We start from the raw sequence: 16448 nt of genomic DNA, 5'->3' as shown, positions 1-16448 counted from the left end.
AGACACTCAACCTTCTACTGCTGCTTCAGATTTATTTTTTAAATTCTGTTGATTGTATATACATGCAGCAGTAGGCATTTATTTTTGCTGCAAAGGAAACAGGCTATTTTTTAAACTGACTTTCCTATTCTACCAGGTTGTGTCCATATTTATAACGAGAGAGAGAGAGGGAGGGAGGGAGAGGAACATTATTCTAAAGCCATGAGAAGCACATAGATACAGGAGACCAGTGGGAACAATATCAGCACATAGGGAACTCAAAATATTAACTGCAGCGATACAGACATTTCCTTTATATTAGAATTAACTGCATACTCTTAGCAAAATTTCCAGTCAATTCTCTCGCTTTCTCTACCAAAAAAACAAAACAAAAACATGTCAGTTGTGGGAAAAGAAAATTTAAGTTGCTGGTAATTTTTTAAACTCTCCGTTTTCTTGCAAGTAGAAACACCATATAAACAATGTGAATATGACTTGGAAGATGGGGGTGGGGGTGCCTGGCTGGTGGGCAAGTTGCACAAAGATTATTTAACCAGACTAAACATTAAGAGGTTCTATAAAATCAATTCAAGATCACAAGATTTGAGACCAGCCAAATACCTCCAATAATTCTATTTGTATAAGTAGAAACAACAACATTGAGCCATATATAAATCCAACAGCCACGTTTTCTCTTTGGATTTGAGTTCAGTGGGATTTTAGTCCCTGTGTTTCATACTACAGTAATTTACCACCTTCCACAGCAGGTAACAGATGTCTTTCCTTTGATGGTTACTGAACTCAGACTCCTGTCCTCCACCAGACTGCTGCACATAATTTACAACAGAGACCCAGCTTCACCTCTTTCAGTGTGTATTATTTTCCTTTTCATCCTTTGTGGTGAGAAGGCTGGATCTTCCAGGAGAACTTGTGGCTCTCTTTATGACTTCCACCCACCTGATGAGAAAAGCAACATCCAAAGCTTTAACTAGCATTTGAAGGCCATAGGTTTTGACTCTTGTACCATGTAGTAGCTTTTGACCGGGCTATTAGCATGTTAGATTCCTTTTTTACTGAAATTTTAAGTAAAATAACATTCATATTAATCTTTAACATTTACCTTATGGAAGGTAAGAGTCTTACAGAAAAGAAGAGCTACAGTAGTATTACAGTTGCTCAGTTCCAGGGGCAGAGCGTCACACAGTGAGTACTAGGACTAATATTAAGGGCAGCATTCTGTATGAACAGAGGGACTAATAACAGCCACTTACTCCATTGTAAAATGTGTACCAAATCATATTAAAAGGGGGTCACAAGATGGAGTTCCACATAGGGAATCTTTTTTAAAACTAATCTAATTTTTGTATTAGCTCTGAATGCTTTTACCATTTCTTATCACCCAGCAAATACTGTCTAATAAAACTGCATTTCTTTAGTACCTTCACAATTTTATCCTCCCCCCCACCTTTTTTCTTTTTAACTCTTTTCTTTTAATTGTTATTTTTATGAACTATGTAGAACTTTGTGTGTCTATGTACATACAATCTGTTGGTCAAAGATAACACTGAATAAATATATTACTCTTTAATGAATCTACACAATTCTCCATTTATACCAAATGACCCGTCCCGTTTGATGAGAGGGCTTTTCTACAGAGGTTAGATGGTGAGCTGTCTGTTGCAGAGATCCCGATTTTAAAGGAAAAATTAGATTTGGAGCACTTATGGACGTGCATAGAGCACCTGTGGGGAATGCTGTAAAGTGGCTCTGTCTTTTCCTGGGCTTGCACAGCTGTCCTCTACATCTGATGGGTTTCTTGGGAAAAGCCATGTATAGCTTAATGTGCTCCTGACAGATTCTGCATGCACATCCATAAGTGCTCTGTAATACTTTGAATCTGGATCTCTGCACAGCTCAATTAGATAGATAGATCAACTGATGAAAGTATTTCCTTAGTAACTGGCAAGAATTGTGGGGTTATACATTTATCTGCATCTATTTTATTTTATTTATTTATAAAATTTATGTGGCTGCCCATCTCACAAAAAGTGATCCTGGGCAGCACACAACAGAAAAGTTCAGCATTGATTGGATTCAGACCAATTTTGTGCCAGCAGAATCTAGGAACTACTGTATTTTTCTCTTCAGTGATTATCAAAATGACTGCATAAAGCAGGGCTCCATTTCTTAAAGGCAAATGGATTCCTTACTGGGTTACCAGGCCAGTACTCAGGAAAGCACTCCTAAAAGAACAACTTGGGGTGATTAGTTCCTTGTTTAGATTGGGATTAAGACACATACGTACCTTTCAAAGGTATACTTGCTCTCGGCCCTGAAGAAATAGACATGGGACTTAAACTGCAGCTTAAAGACATAATCTTTCTGAATGCCATCTGCCTCTGTGGGCATGTTGATTGTGTAACCAATAAGTGGTAAACTGGCCAGTGGATAATCATCCTGGAAAATAGGAAATTTCTTATTTATTTAGGAGATTCCTTGCTACTCTTGTTGGAATGCTGGAGACTTACAGAATAATTTACAGAATTATAAATAAAATAGTGCCACATCATTTAAAAATGCATATGAAAGGTATATCTCAATCCCTAAGTAAATATAAATACAGATAACCAAATTAATCCATGGGAAAAAATCCACAAAATATACAATTGTCTAATATCCAACAGTTTTCAGAACTTGCCATCGTGCTAAATCAGGAGATGATGTGTGATTCCACAGTGTTAACTGCCGTCATACCTCATCATTGGCTAAGCTGCCTGTAGCTGATTGTAATCAGAGTTTAGCAACATTTGGAAGACCACATTGCCCATCTGGGCTACACTGCTGAAAAGGCAGGTGGGAGAAAAACAGAGCAGTACAAAAATTAAGCAAGCTGTTGTAATCACAAGGTTTGCATTTTGTACCATATTTGGAAATGCCAGTCTAATTAAGTTGGAAAGCCCAATTCTTTGGATAGGGCCAACATGTTATATTAAACTTTGAGGCAGTAAAATTAACAATCACCAGTTATATTCAGAAGACATATCCACATATTGTACAAAAAGACCTCATTATTCATGGGGGTTATAGTCTGGCAGACAGCCATGGAGAATGAAACTTTTAGGCGTGGTGGTGGTGGTGGTGGTGGTGGGGTATTAACTTCCACAACTCCAGAAAAGGACCAAAACTACAAAGGCAACACTTGTGCAAACATCTACCATTCCCTCCATAACTTCAGACTCATTTTGGGCAGCACAGAAATTGAATTTAATAAAATAAAATCAACTGCTCTCTGCTGTGCGCTTGGTCGGTATGGATTAAATCTGGAATCTTTTTAGATCTGGGTTGTTGTTGTTGTTATTATTTTCTATTTGGTACATTAGGTTTTGGTGTTCATTTTAATCTTTTGTGCACTGCCCAGAGTCACTGCTAAATGAATAAAATTCACTTTGGAGGAAGTAATGTGCAGGAAATGGATGGCCATGAAACACTGCAGATGGCTAGGAAATTGAGGTAGTGGCTAGATGAGTCCTCTTAAATAGCATATGGATCAGAACTGTTTGTCAAAAACTGCAGGCATGCAAAATTGTTTACTGGTCTATAATAATCAACCGTGAATATACAAAACTCTGGATAATGGCACCATGGGTAATCAAGTCCCCTCTCTAGTATCCCTGTGTACATTTAATCTCATTCTGAAAACATGCAACTTTTATCTTACCTGGTGTGTTTTGTAGAAGAACAGACAGAAGTTTGTAAAAACAACCCATAGCTTCTGCCAACCATTACTATTTTTGAACTTCCTTAGCAGATATCCTGATAACTGGTTCTATATAGGAGAAGGGAAATAATATTGTGAGGTAGCACAACAAAAATCTATTGATGTTGCTTATAGTATTTTAAAACCAAATTGCTACTCCTGAGGCCTGACTCCCATAAGCTGAGAAATGCTGTACATAGCATTCGTTGTGCACAACTGATTTTTATATCATCAATTTCTTCATTAGCAAGGCTGCTTCTTTCCTGTCTACATCTATTAACTTCTGATGGTGAAAGTGGGATACTTGTAGGGAGAATAAAAATTAAAATGCAGTGTGAGTCTAACTTTGAAGAGTGATAAAACAGACTAAGTCTGCCTTCCCCAACTTCAATCCTACGGATGTGCTGAACTAGAAATCTCAGAATTCCCAGCCATCTTGTTGTAGTCCAGCATCTTGTTGTATGAAACGTAACTGGAGGTGGCCAAGTTGGGAAAGACTATTCTAAAGCATTATTACTTTAATCTGTTCATGTATCTTCTTCATTCACTTTTTAAAACAAGGCAATATACTTTCCCAGTACCTGGATGTATTCTGCATTTCCTCCTTAGTCAGAATAGAATAATAACCAAAGACATTCCCAACAGAGTAATCACTGTTCAAGTTATTCAAACTATCTCCAACCCTAATTTGTCCAGTTAAATCGCCTTTTCCCCAGTTGCCTAGTTCCCACACCATGCAAAGAACTAAGGAGACAGTTTGAATCTGGTTAAGGAGACAATATGGTAAACAGACCAGGGGAAAAAAGCACAGGATAAAAGAAGTAGAAGGCAAAGCTATGGAAATAATTACACCACTCCCCAAAGCACTATTGAAAAAGAAGTCTAGTTTGTTAGGAACAAAATTACAGTATAGATTAAATGCATCTAAAGCCGTTTTGGGGAATCTGATATTGCTGAATTAGAATTGTCAGTATCCAATGTACCATGCTGGTGAAAAGTGCAATTTAACATCTGGAGGGCTGCAGGGAAAGAGTAAAAAAATGGCATGGCATCTGAACAAGTGTGTAAATGTGCATATAATCAACAAAACAGATTAACTGGTCTGGTTTTCACAAAACAAACTATTTCTTACCATTGGCTCAATATGTTAGATCTTTTGTTGCTGCATACTAGAAGAGTGTTTCAGAGAGTGAAAGAATAGTGATGGTGTAAAAAATATATCCACCTATTAAGATTGAAAGAAGCAGTTTTACCTGAATCATGCATAGATAATCAGACAGGGATAGGCTCTGGTTCCGATACCAGCAAACATGGGTGATTGTGTTAGGCCGCTGAGTCTGGCCCAGCAAATAGCGAGGAGGAAGCTCTGGAGAAACAGCAACAGAGCAGCAAACTGAGCAGGGGAAGGTGGCGCAAGGCAGAAAAAGGAAGAAAAAAATTAGAATAAGTAAAGGCGGTACCTGAAAAGGTCGTTAAAAGAAATAGCATGAAAGGTAAAAAATAAAAAATGATTTGAAGATGTGTGAGGCTCATGGATGGTGAGTCTTAAAATCAGCGGTGCAAAGAGATCAAAAGGCTTTAATGAGAAAGGAAGATTAATGCATTTACCAAAGGCAAAAGATTAGTAAGAATTAGTGAGTGAATGTGATAATGGATTTATGGTTCCACAGTCTGAAAGCTGATTTCCTTCACAGTGGGCAGTGAAGGCTAAAGTGACTAATTTAACTACTCATTCATGCTGGCTGGGTAATTCTGGGAGTTGAAGTCCACACATCTTAAAAGTCGCCAAGGTTGAAAAACACCGATCTACATCCATTGCTATTTATATTTCTATCCTTCTTGAGTTAATGCTGTCAGCCAATTATTATCTCATCCCACTGTAGCTATTCCATTAAAATTACAAAGCCAACACAATGTTATATAAGAACATCCTAAGTCATTTTAAGTCTGGGCACTCTATCCCTGAACCTACCTTTGAGCATACTGCTGTGTTCGCTTATCTTTTACTGAGAATTAATGCATATATAGACAGAGATTTCTTTCTCTTTCATCAGTATCAGTTTGGGAGGGAGGCGCTATAGAAGACTGAGTGTTCTGCTTCCCACTCTGAGTTTCTTCCATGAAAGAGCTTCCTCTCTCCAGCAGGAACCCCCACTAGGTTACACTATTGCCCTTAGACCAGTGTTGTCCAAACTTGGCCACTTTAAGATGAGCTGGGGAATTCTGGGAGTTGAAGTCCACTCATCTTAAAGTGGCCAAGTTTGGACAACACTGCCTTAGACATTCTATGAAATAGAATACATCAAAATGAAGATACCGTAGAGAGAGTGGGGGCTCTATCAGAAGAGTAAGACAGAGGTGAATGTGTGTGGTATGTCTTAAAAAGACAGTAGTGGCAGATTGTAATGCGATAACTCTCAAAATGCTGGCACACATGACATCCTGCAGCACAAATCACTCCTTCCAAATAACAGTTGCTGAGGGGCAGCTTACGAGAACAGGGCATCATGCAAATCCAAGCTTGTACATGGTTCAAGGATAAGCAAATGAACAGTGCACAGAAGAGAGACTTTTGGGACTATAAATGATGATTTTTTTTCATTCTTTCCAACCTAATGGAATGGTAGAGGGACATTATGTGAAAGGACTCAGGAGTGTGTTTGCCTGTCAGGAAGCTGAACACAATGAGGTGAAATTTAATCTAGAGAGAGAAACCACTAAAAAAAAGGATATAATTAAAAATGGACAAGATCAGGCTGGAAGGTACAAAGGAAAAAAATTCTCCCAAATTCTTCCCATCGGAGAGACAGTTGGGCAGCAATCTGCAATGTTGGCTATTCCAATCTAAGGTCCCCTTCCTCTTGGACAAGTGACTCAGAATAGAGCCACGATTAAAGAGATGGAAATAATTCCAGAGGCCATGCTTTGCCTGCTTTCCTTATTTTGCTTTCTTTTTAGAATCTTTTCTCAAAGCACTACCTTGTAATGGAACATGCAGATATACACACACCATAAAAATGATATTGCAATCCTTTATTTTTTCATATGGCCACTGAAAATTACTGAAGGCAATGAAAGGGATGAAGGTTAAAAGCATATGCATGTATAGAGTTAGAGAAACCAGCAACCAAGACAGAGTGATAAGTGAAAATGATGTGTGAACTGCTGCTGGGTACCTCGACGGCCACACTGTGATCGGTCATGGAGACACTGGTATTGCGGTACCAGCACACATGCATGGTAGTGTTGGCACGGTGGTGGCTCTGCCTGTCCAGGGAGCTACGAGAAGAATGAATGTCCTCTTCGGACTCCTGCTCTAGAGAAACCTCATCTGAGGATCCTGAAGGAGAAGGGAGCAAACATTTGAGAGACTGTGGTACGTGGATAATGATAGTGATAAGAATCCCTTAAGTATGTTAGCACCTTTCTCTCTCAAAGGGGTCATCCATCAGTTAACTCTGTTTCTAGCATCCATGACCTTTACAGTCCAGAACATCGTGGAACTGATGACACTTTACAGTTATTACAGAGGAAGTCACAACTGTGTAATCAACTTGGCTGGATCAGATTTTCAGTGAGGGGAGTATATACAGGAACTACGTAACAATGCCACTGTTCTTGAGGTGCCACGCGGCATCTCGTACCAATAAAATAAGTCAATCAGGAGTATACAACTCTTAAAAATCTATTCAGTGGCTACTGTAGAACTGGGTTAAAAGGATGGATACTTTAAATATAAATAGTGAGGAAAAAAGATCAGATATCACAAAATCCATTACTATTATTTAACAGTTGGAGGTTCTTATTTGCCAAGACTGACATTATCAGCAGAATCTTAGAGGGTACAGAGTTTATTTAGCCAAAATGTTTTTAGTTGTTATCACTGTAGCCATATTATTTCTGCCCTAAGAAAGCAGGCACAGTGCACAACTATGAATCATATATCACAACGTGTTACTTACTGTTAGAACGACTGGATAGAGAATTTTCAAGAAACATGCCTGATTTCTCAACAGTTTTCTTGGCCATTTCAATTGCCATATTCAGATCCTCCAACCATTTTCCCATTTCTAGACGAGTGCTGAGAAGCACAGATATAACATTAAGCATAATGTGTTCAGAGATAAATTGTAATGTATTTTACATTTAAAATAAACACTGCTTATCCAATATATAGAACAATGTCATGTCTTTTTATAGATTTCCACTGGAATAGAAAAGTCTGCAATCAGTGCTAACATCCTGACCACTCCAGAATCTTGCCTCAACCATTTTATATTCAGATATAAGTATTCAAAACTCTACTTTGAAACACCATCAGACATCTCAATATTCTTTCCAATTCTTCTGAAATGTGAGGTAACCAAAGGAAGAAAGAAAACAGCATTCATATTAGCAAATCTCAACACTTAAGAGTGCAGGATGCAATCTGTCTCTCTGGCTTGGAGAAGCATGAAATCTGAGCCTCCTTTGCATAATCTGGAGCAGCACTGGGATGGTATGCCTGTATTTGCTGTGCACGTGTACACATTCATTTGGAACCACCAGAATATATATCCCTCCCTTGGCAGCAACAATGTACTGAGCAGCTCCTTACCTTGCTGCCACTACTACGGTTTTTTGAGCTGAATAGATTGTGAAGCAATGAGGGACAGACCATTCATTTTCGCTCTCTTCCACCTGCAACAACAGAAACTTGCTTCATCACTTGGTGAACAATGGTATGTGTGGTGAATTAAAAGAAATGGCATTAAAACTGCAACAATCTACCTATTAGCTATTTTTTAAAAGCACTGTTAATTTCACGTCTATTTACCTTCTAATTAAGGGGTCTCAAACTGTAATGGTATGTCGGAATGACCTTGGGAGATAGGGCAACGAGACACAGCCAAGGGAACAGTCAGATAAAAGGCAGCTTAGCCAACAGCAGAAATGTGGGTGGGACAAGAAGCTCAGAAGAGACCCTCCCTAGTTTCTTGGGCTGTAAAGGGAACTGGGATGAGAATTACTTTCAGACTTGCAAGATTCTGTTAATGTAACCTTATAATAAAGTAAAATTAGCTCATCTGGTCATGCTTCCTGTCTGGTCTACCTAGTAAGGCTAACACATGGGGCTTCAGGAGGGCTAGTTCATTAGCCTGACATCCACAACAAGGAAACCTTTTCCTACATTGATACAAAAGTCTCTAAGCAGCATCAAAAAGAATGCTGCAGAGAATTATAAAACTACACATCCCTCCATCTGTCACATTTCAGTGTTATTGCTACTGACTAATTAACAATAAATTGGGCAACAACATGGTCTCATACCTTTCTGAATAGTGGTGCTAACATCAGCTGATGACAGCAGAACCTGATTGTTTTCCTGGTAATCAACAAGATGTGAAAGGTATGGTGTGATAGCTGCATGTGCACAGTAATGAACCTAAGCAACTGTGGTAAGGACTACACACGAACAGTAGGTTTCAACGGATATTGGATCTGGACATCTGGATGAGACATCTGGCTCTTATACCAGGGAGCAGCAAAAGTGCCCTCCCACCTTGCTCTTGCTACAGCCAGTCCCAGGCTGTCACCCCTTGGCCTGGCCTGCCCAGAGCTGTGAATATGAGTCCCATGTACAGTATGCTCTTTTGTTAGCCTAAGGGAGGATTGGTAAGCGGCTGCCCTACTTCTGGCTCTCATTCTCCTGCTGTATGTGAACAAGGCACTGGCCATGCAAAATGAACTGGATGACATACATGGCCTGTGGCCCGAAGTTTGAGACCTCTGTTCTAGAGGGTAAAACTATCAGCTACAATTACATTGCCACTTTAATAGGTCTAAACATAGTGGTCATATTCCACTTGCTTATCACTTACCGGAGGATCCAGGACTATCAGCTGAAAATCAAACATAAACATAGAAAAAAGTTTCACTGAGGAGTAAAAGAGCATGCAATGTCCAGGTGTGGGAGTAACAGTAACTACAACATCCACATAGGTTTACAAAGAACAGCATCATGATAAGTTCATCCTTAATTTCTTAATTATTCTGATGCCATAAAACTGAAAAGGTTTGGTCTTCCATTTCATACAGAAATTATAGAAATATCTGAAAAAAAATTCCAGAGCCACCAGGAATACCCAATTTGCAATGGTTATTTAACAGTTAATTATAATGAAAAAATATAAATTAAGAGGAGAGAGATCCTACTATTTTAATGCTTGGCTGCATTAAGAGCTACTTACCAGCATCCCGTGCAGAGGGAGGTGTCCTCGTATTTTGAACTGATTGGTCCCCGTTACACCTTTACTTGTATACAGCAACATATCTGAAAACTGAGGCAAGAATTTTTTTTGTCAAACCTTTCAATCTTTTAAAAACAACCTCTGATTACAGCTGTCTTTTAATGACAGCTTTGCCCAAAGATATCAACTCACCAGAAAGAACATCCTTTGCTGTAAACCTTTTTTGGTAAGCTTGTACAAACAACCCTCCCGAATAAATTCCTGTGGAAAAATTGAAAAGAAAAATCGGTTACAGGTAGTCCTTGATTAACAATCACTTGTTCAGAGACTGTTCGAAGTTGGTTACAACCGATCCTCGAAGTTCCAACTTTTCCAGCGCCCCCATGGTCACGTGATCACAACCTATTTACAATTAAACAGTTGTAGTATCTCGTGGTCACATGACTGCGATTTGCGACCTTCCCTGCTGGCTTCCCACAAGCAAAGTCAATGGGGAAGCCAGCAGGGAAAGTCACAAGTTGCTTGGCTAAGTCTCCCCCACCCGCACACACTCCCCCAGCCCCACTGTGCTTACGCTGCCTCTCCCCGGGCACTCATGCACCCTTGAACACTCTCTCCCACCCAGCAGCAGCTACCCCAAGACTTGCCATGCCTCCCCTGCCATTCACACCCCTCCCCCATCCGGCAGCAGCCATCCCAAGCCCCACTGCACTTGCACCATGCCTCCCCCACCACCAGCACGCCCCCTTGCTCCCTCTCCCACCCAGCAGCAGCCACTTACCTGCCTGCCAGCCTGCTTGCGAGCCACCTGGGTCTTGCAACTTCCTGCCAGCTTCCCCACTGACTTTGGTTGTGGAAGCTGGCAGGAAGTTGCAAGGAGGTGCTTGCTTAATAACCTACGATTCTTGCTTAACGGCAGCACCAGGACTGCAGGGATTGCTGTCGCTAAGTGATGAGGTCATGTGACATTGTGCTTTATTATCACATTTCTTAGTAATGGAAATTCTGGTCCCAATTGCTGCCGTAACTTGAGAACTACCTGTACTTATAAATATACTTCTTCAAGTGGTCATCAGTAAATTCACATATATTATTATGCAACTGCATGGAACCTACAGAACTGTTTGGCAGCAGTCCTGCCCCTTACATCTACCATGCAATGTGGCACAGCTCCTGCTGAACTCTTCAGTCTCTAAGACTGATAAAATGAATGTGAAGAAACGCTGAGGCTGCCTGGGACCAAGTAGGGTAAAGAGGGCAAGTTGTGCAAATTCATACATGACCACTTGAAGAATAACAGTTACAGCTAAGTCAACAATTCTTCATTGCAGTTTCTGTGAATAGCAAGCTTCCTATCGCTGGGAAAATCCAGTTGCTGTAAAGTGATGAAAGAAAAGGCCCACCCTTCCAAAGAATGCATCTCTCTGGGAGTGGAGGTCTAGTTTATAGTAGATGAAGACAGAGAATTTAGCCCTTATAGCTGATCATGTAACTCCAGTAATGGAATACTTTGAATGAGGGGTTATGGAGGGGTTGGAGGAACTGAATCCTCCAAATTGTAAGATGGAGGAGGGGCATGGAATTGAGGTCCAGATGGAAGACTTGTCTTTGAAAGATGGAGAGGCAGTTTGGTCAACTTGGAAAATTGAAGTACTCCTGATGGGTGAGACAGAGAACTAGGACCAAGAATGGCTGCCAAGGGCCATGAAGGTATGATGAGAGTGATTTGTTGAGTCCCTATTGTTCTTTGCAAAGACTCTATGTTAGCAGAAAAATGGATGGAAACATGTAAAAGAAGTGGGTTTGTTACAAGAAAAAAGGTAGGCATCACATAGAGACTGAGGGTCTTTTCTACTACTGTCGCAAAATGTTAGGGATTGTTTAGATTCCTGTGAGGTAAACAAATCTGGGATTTGTTGAGAGCTACCTCTGATGGATACAGTTTCCATTTATGGGTGGGCATTCTGGTATGGTTGATTGACTGGCAAGAAGATTTATTTATGTAGATTTATATGCCTTCTTTCACTCAGGAGTCCAAAGCAGCATTCACAGCATTCCTGCTTCCTATTTTCCCCTACAGCAGCAACCCTGTGAAGTAGGTAGAGCTGAGAGAGAATGGCTGGCCCAGAATCACCCAGTGAGTTTCTGTGACTAAGGATGAATGAGAATCTGGGTCTTTCCACTACACCATACTGGCTCACTATATGGAATGCCAGGATGAAGATGGAATGATGGACACACCAATGCCAAATTTGTTACCTAAAGTACAAAATGGGAGTGGATGTTGTGCTTCCTTGTTTATTTACATACCAGACCACCATGGAATTGTCAGATATAATCAAGAAGTCTGGCCAAGGTGATGGTCTGGAACATGATGAGAGGATTCTTATCAATCAGTTCTACAAGTTTTTGAAGATTCCAAATGGGATTCTACATATACCAATATGTGTGAATCACAGAGGCCAAAGTGAAGAATTTATCTTTCTCAAGGTTGATCAGATTTGAGAGCTCTTCGTCTTCATCTTCTATGTAGCATAGCACTTTTTGTCAATTTCCATTCCTACCTCAATAATGTACTAATGCTGTATTATTGGAGAGTTGCCAATTTTACATGAACTCAAAAAAAGCTTGCTATACCAGCAGATCAGAGCTATTTAACATAATTTGGCTTTAGCAAACTGGCTTCTGAACTTTCTAGTATCACTAAGAATTGCTACACTTGGCTATATTATGACCAAACCTATGAACTGTTTTTATTGTGATAACATACATATAGGAGTGCTGAAAATGTCCCAGAAAGAAGCAGGAAAGAAGTATGATAGGGATGGATTCATTAGTTCCATGCTGGTCCTTATTGCCTCTAGAGACTAACATGGAACAAAATATTAAAACAATGCTCTCGATATCTCCAGTCTTTCAATGAGCCTTTCTCAGAATAAGGTTAAAAATGTTAGAAACCTATTTTAGGAAGTACATGTAAGTATAATTTCAAAACAATGTTCTACTTTAAGCAGCAGCACTTTAGTCTACGCTAACTGTAAAGTAGCACAACAAATGCCTAAAGCAAGCATTCTATATAGGATAAAAGTAAGCAGCAAACCAGTTCAAAATACTGTATAAAAACAATGAAGACTTTAACACAGAAGAGAACTGATTACCCTTCCAGGTACTACAAGATTATCAGTGCCAAGAAGGTCATGCTGTAGCTCTATTAGTTTCTGGAAATTCTCCAACCGGATCAAACTGTTCTGAAGTTGCGATGTCATTTTTGCGATTTCCTTCAGTGCATCTACAGAATTACCCAAAAAATGCCCCACCCAGGGGCAAACAATCAGAACATCAAGTATGAAGCTACTGCAGACTTTAAGATATCACAAGTAGATCTATTTAAGAATTCAGATTTTATCTCTGAATTAAACTCATACAAACCTATAAAGCATGTGAGAATTAATGAGAAACATAATTCTGAGATGTTATATAATTTAACTACTTAATTATTATTACCTGCATACCCAAGGTGAGTTTGTATGTTTACTTATTTACAGGACTTATATGACCACCTATCTCATACAATGACTCTAGGTGGCTCACAACAATCATAAAACATAGTTAAAAACAAAGGTACTCTTCCCCCAAGCGCCAGACCAAGCATCCTCACAGTTCAACCCCTCATCCTAGCCCAATGCTTGGGGGAAGAGCCAGGTCTTTACAACCCTCCAGAAGGGTAAAAGGGTAGGGATCCCTCTGATCTCAGGTGGGAAGCTGTTCCAAACGGTGGTGCGGCCACCAAGAAGGCACACCTCCGAGGTCCCATCAGATGGCAACATTTAAGAGAGGAGACCTGGTGCACACCCACCTTATCTAACCTAGTAGGACAGGTAGAGGCGGGAGAGGCGGTCCCTCAAGTAACCTGGCCCTGTGCCACATAGAGCTTTAAAGGTGATAACTAGCACCTTGAATTGCACCTGGAAAGCAACTGGAAGTCAGTGCAGCTTACGCAGCAGTGGTATTACTTGGGTGAACCATGGGGCACCCAAAACTGCATGTGCCACTGCATTCTGGACCAGCTGCAGCTTCCGGATGGTCTTTAAGGGCAGCCCCACGTAGAGCGCATTGCAGTAATCCAAACGGGAAGTGACTAAGGCATGGGTGACTGTGAGCAAGGCCTTAGTCCTGTGAGTTGCTAGATGGAATAATGTTTTCTTGAAAGTTTAAGACAAGCTTTTGAGAACAGACAAATCTACAACTCTATATCCATATTAATGCAATGCTGTAGGGCAAAACATTTTATATGATGCAAACCAGCTACAATAAGAATATACAAGCTCGGTAGTTTAGCAATTACTTTTATACTTAGAGTAACTCCCATAATCCCTTTAAAGTACAAGTAAAGCTTCCTTTGAGTCAAGCTTGGCTTCTGGTAGCTTCTGGTTTTCTTAGCAGCAACATGGAAATGGCTTGATGTTGCCACTTTTCTGGATGTTTTTTCAATTTTTCCCAATCTTATCTACATCTCTGGGATATCCACATTATCTACCATCTAAATACTAATAAGGCCAAATCCTATTAGATTTTTTGAGAATAGCCAAGGTCAAATCGATGCTATCCACTACTATGGCATTATAAAGCAGGGATCTGTAAAATGTTTTAATTTGGAAACATTCATATTACAATGAGAGTTTCAAGTGTTCCAAGTTCAAAATAAAAGTTTTTTTGAGACTGGAATTAGACATTCTTTTTTGTTCCAACCTTAGAACAAAATGTGTTTGTGTCAATTGGCCTCTTTTTCAGTGTTTTGATCAGTGCAATTGGAGTTTGCAATTAGGTTGGGGATTTAATTTTTTTCCCACTTTAGCCAGCCACTTTCCCACCTGCTGCTACTGGCTTAGACTGGATGTGATGGAGGCTGCTCTGGGGAAATCACAGAGGTAAGGGCAGCACCAGCCACCACAGCAAGGGATGCTGGGAGTTGTTGTTCAGTAATTTATGAAGGACCACCTGCTGTTCTCCTCAGGATATTTTGTAGGACTGGGCAAACGTTTCAAAGGTAGACTTTGCCAAGTATGTAGCTGCAAGTGAAGCACTCCCTCCTCAAAGGATTAAAGCAGCTGCATCCTTCAACTGGGTTGGTGTGACTGCTCTGAAGACTTTCCTCAGTTGTGAAAGCTTTTGAAGCTGCCATGCTAAGCTTTTAAGGCTTCAAGGAGGGATGATCTGCTGGACCAGCTTGCTTTAGAAAGCACCCCTTCTGAATGATTTCTACGTTCCAATTAGCTTTAATATTTACTCATTGTTCTGGGGTCCTCAGAGTTTTTAGGAGAAACTCTACCCAACTTGTTTTATTTTTTTTGTCAGAAAAAATCAAATGAACTAATTCTGTAGCCATATTATTTCACCAACTCAGTGTCAATCAGCAACATAAAATAAGAAAACAAAAAATGTCACCTAGATGCTTTGTAACCATTTGCCTAATCAATCACTCACTCCTGCAATCAGTGTAGTCTTGATGATCTTCTGGATAGTGTTTGCAAAGTCTTTCCAGGATGAGCTTGTAGTACATTAATCGCTGGATGGGTTTGAGCAGGAAAGTGTTGAGGGGCAAATAGCAAACCTTTTGGAGTTCAAATTCTTTATAAACTATTTCCAGTTTCTTAATCCGCTTAGTTGCTTTCTCAAACTCCATCAAGACTTCATCATGCTTCTGCAGATAGCTGGTAAATTCCTATGAGGTTACAGAAAATGCAGCCACAAGGATTTCATAAAATCATGCAATCTCTTTACCTGAAATATTCAGTCAATTATTGAATAAAAAAGAATAATTCTTTAGAAAAAGAATTGTAATCAGTCTGCAACAATTGTATGTGTTACAATAAAACTTAAAAAATGTGACAGTCTATGTTCATACAAAATGTAATATCAGACAAATTTTGTGAACGTTTTAGAATTTGAATAAATATATGAACCAATATGGACATTTCAGCAGCATAAAGTTCACCTGAGAACACCAGTGTTTGCTACATCTTAGATATTCACTATGACATATACAGTATTTAATTTTCAAAGGAAGAAGACAAATAGATGCTATGGTAACATATATAAAATATATCTATGTTGTATCAATCTAATCTAATCTAATCTAATCTAATCTAAATATATATAATAAACATAATCTAATAAATTAATACACACACACATATATATAGTAGCATGCAGGTTAATTTTTTAGACAAAGCCTACTGATAATTAAATAGCCATTTTTCGATTGTAAAGAAACAGTATTTAAATTTCCCACATAGAATTTGCCATCTTTATCATTAAAGGCATAAACACTATATGACTTAAAATAAAGGAAGACGCAGGTTCCTCAGAGTTATGTATACTGCCATACCTTTAGCATATGCACATTTCTCAGCATGACATCTCCAATCAGATGATAATCTCCTTTCCCAGAATTGGAACGTCCCTCCCTTCAGTTGAGAGAG

At 39.5% G+C, this 16448-nt stretch overlaps 1 protein-coding gene across 6 annotated transcripts in view; it reads right to left on the bottom strand.

Moving 5' to 3' along the window:
- Window positions 1–597: 597 nt before the first annotated feature.
- Window positions 598–16448, bottom strand: part of FARP2 (FERM, ARH/RhoGEF and pleckstrin domain protein 2) — a 74394-nt gene continuing 58543 nt past the window's right edge. For 2 of the 6 annotated variants that reach the window (XM_088132054.1, XM_007431816.4), the window contains exons 17-27: window positions 16355–16433; window positions 15451–15688; window positions 13125–13255; window positions 10159–10227; window positions 9967–10056; window positions 8334–8416; window positions 7699–7817; window positions 6913–7076; window positions 3698–3805; window positions 2285–2436; window positions 598–936 (exon numbers count right to left, since the gene is read on the bottom strand). In XM_088132054.1, coding sequence (XP_087988180.1) covers window positions 846–936; window positions 2285–2436; window positions 3698–3805; window positions 6913–7076; window positions 7699–7817; window positions 8334–8416; window positions 9967–10056; window positions 10159–10227; window positions 13125–13255; window positions 15451–15688; window positions 16355–16433 — 1324 coding nt within the window. In that variant the 3' untranslated portion in view covers window positions 598–845. The other 4 variants (XM_007431815.4, XR_015794395.1, XR_015794394.1 and 1 more) reach the window with 4 other exon arrangements.

This window comes from Python bivittatus, unplaced genomic scaffold, assembly GCF_059951505.1.
Source record: "Python bivittatus isolate LINGU-HERP-01145 unplaced genomic scaffold, Pbiv_v1 ctg000980_np1212, whole genome shotgun sequence".
In the NCBI taxonomy this organism is placed as follows: Eukaryota; Metazoa; Chordata; class Lepidosauria; order Squamata; family Pythonidae; genus Python; species Python bivittatus.
Note: the sequence above shows the minus strand (reverse complement) of the source record. Positions and strands in the feature narration are given on the sequence as shown.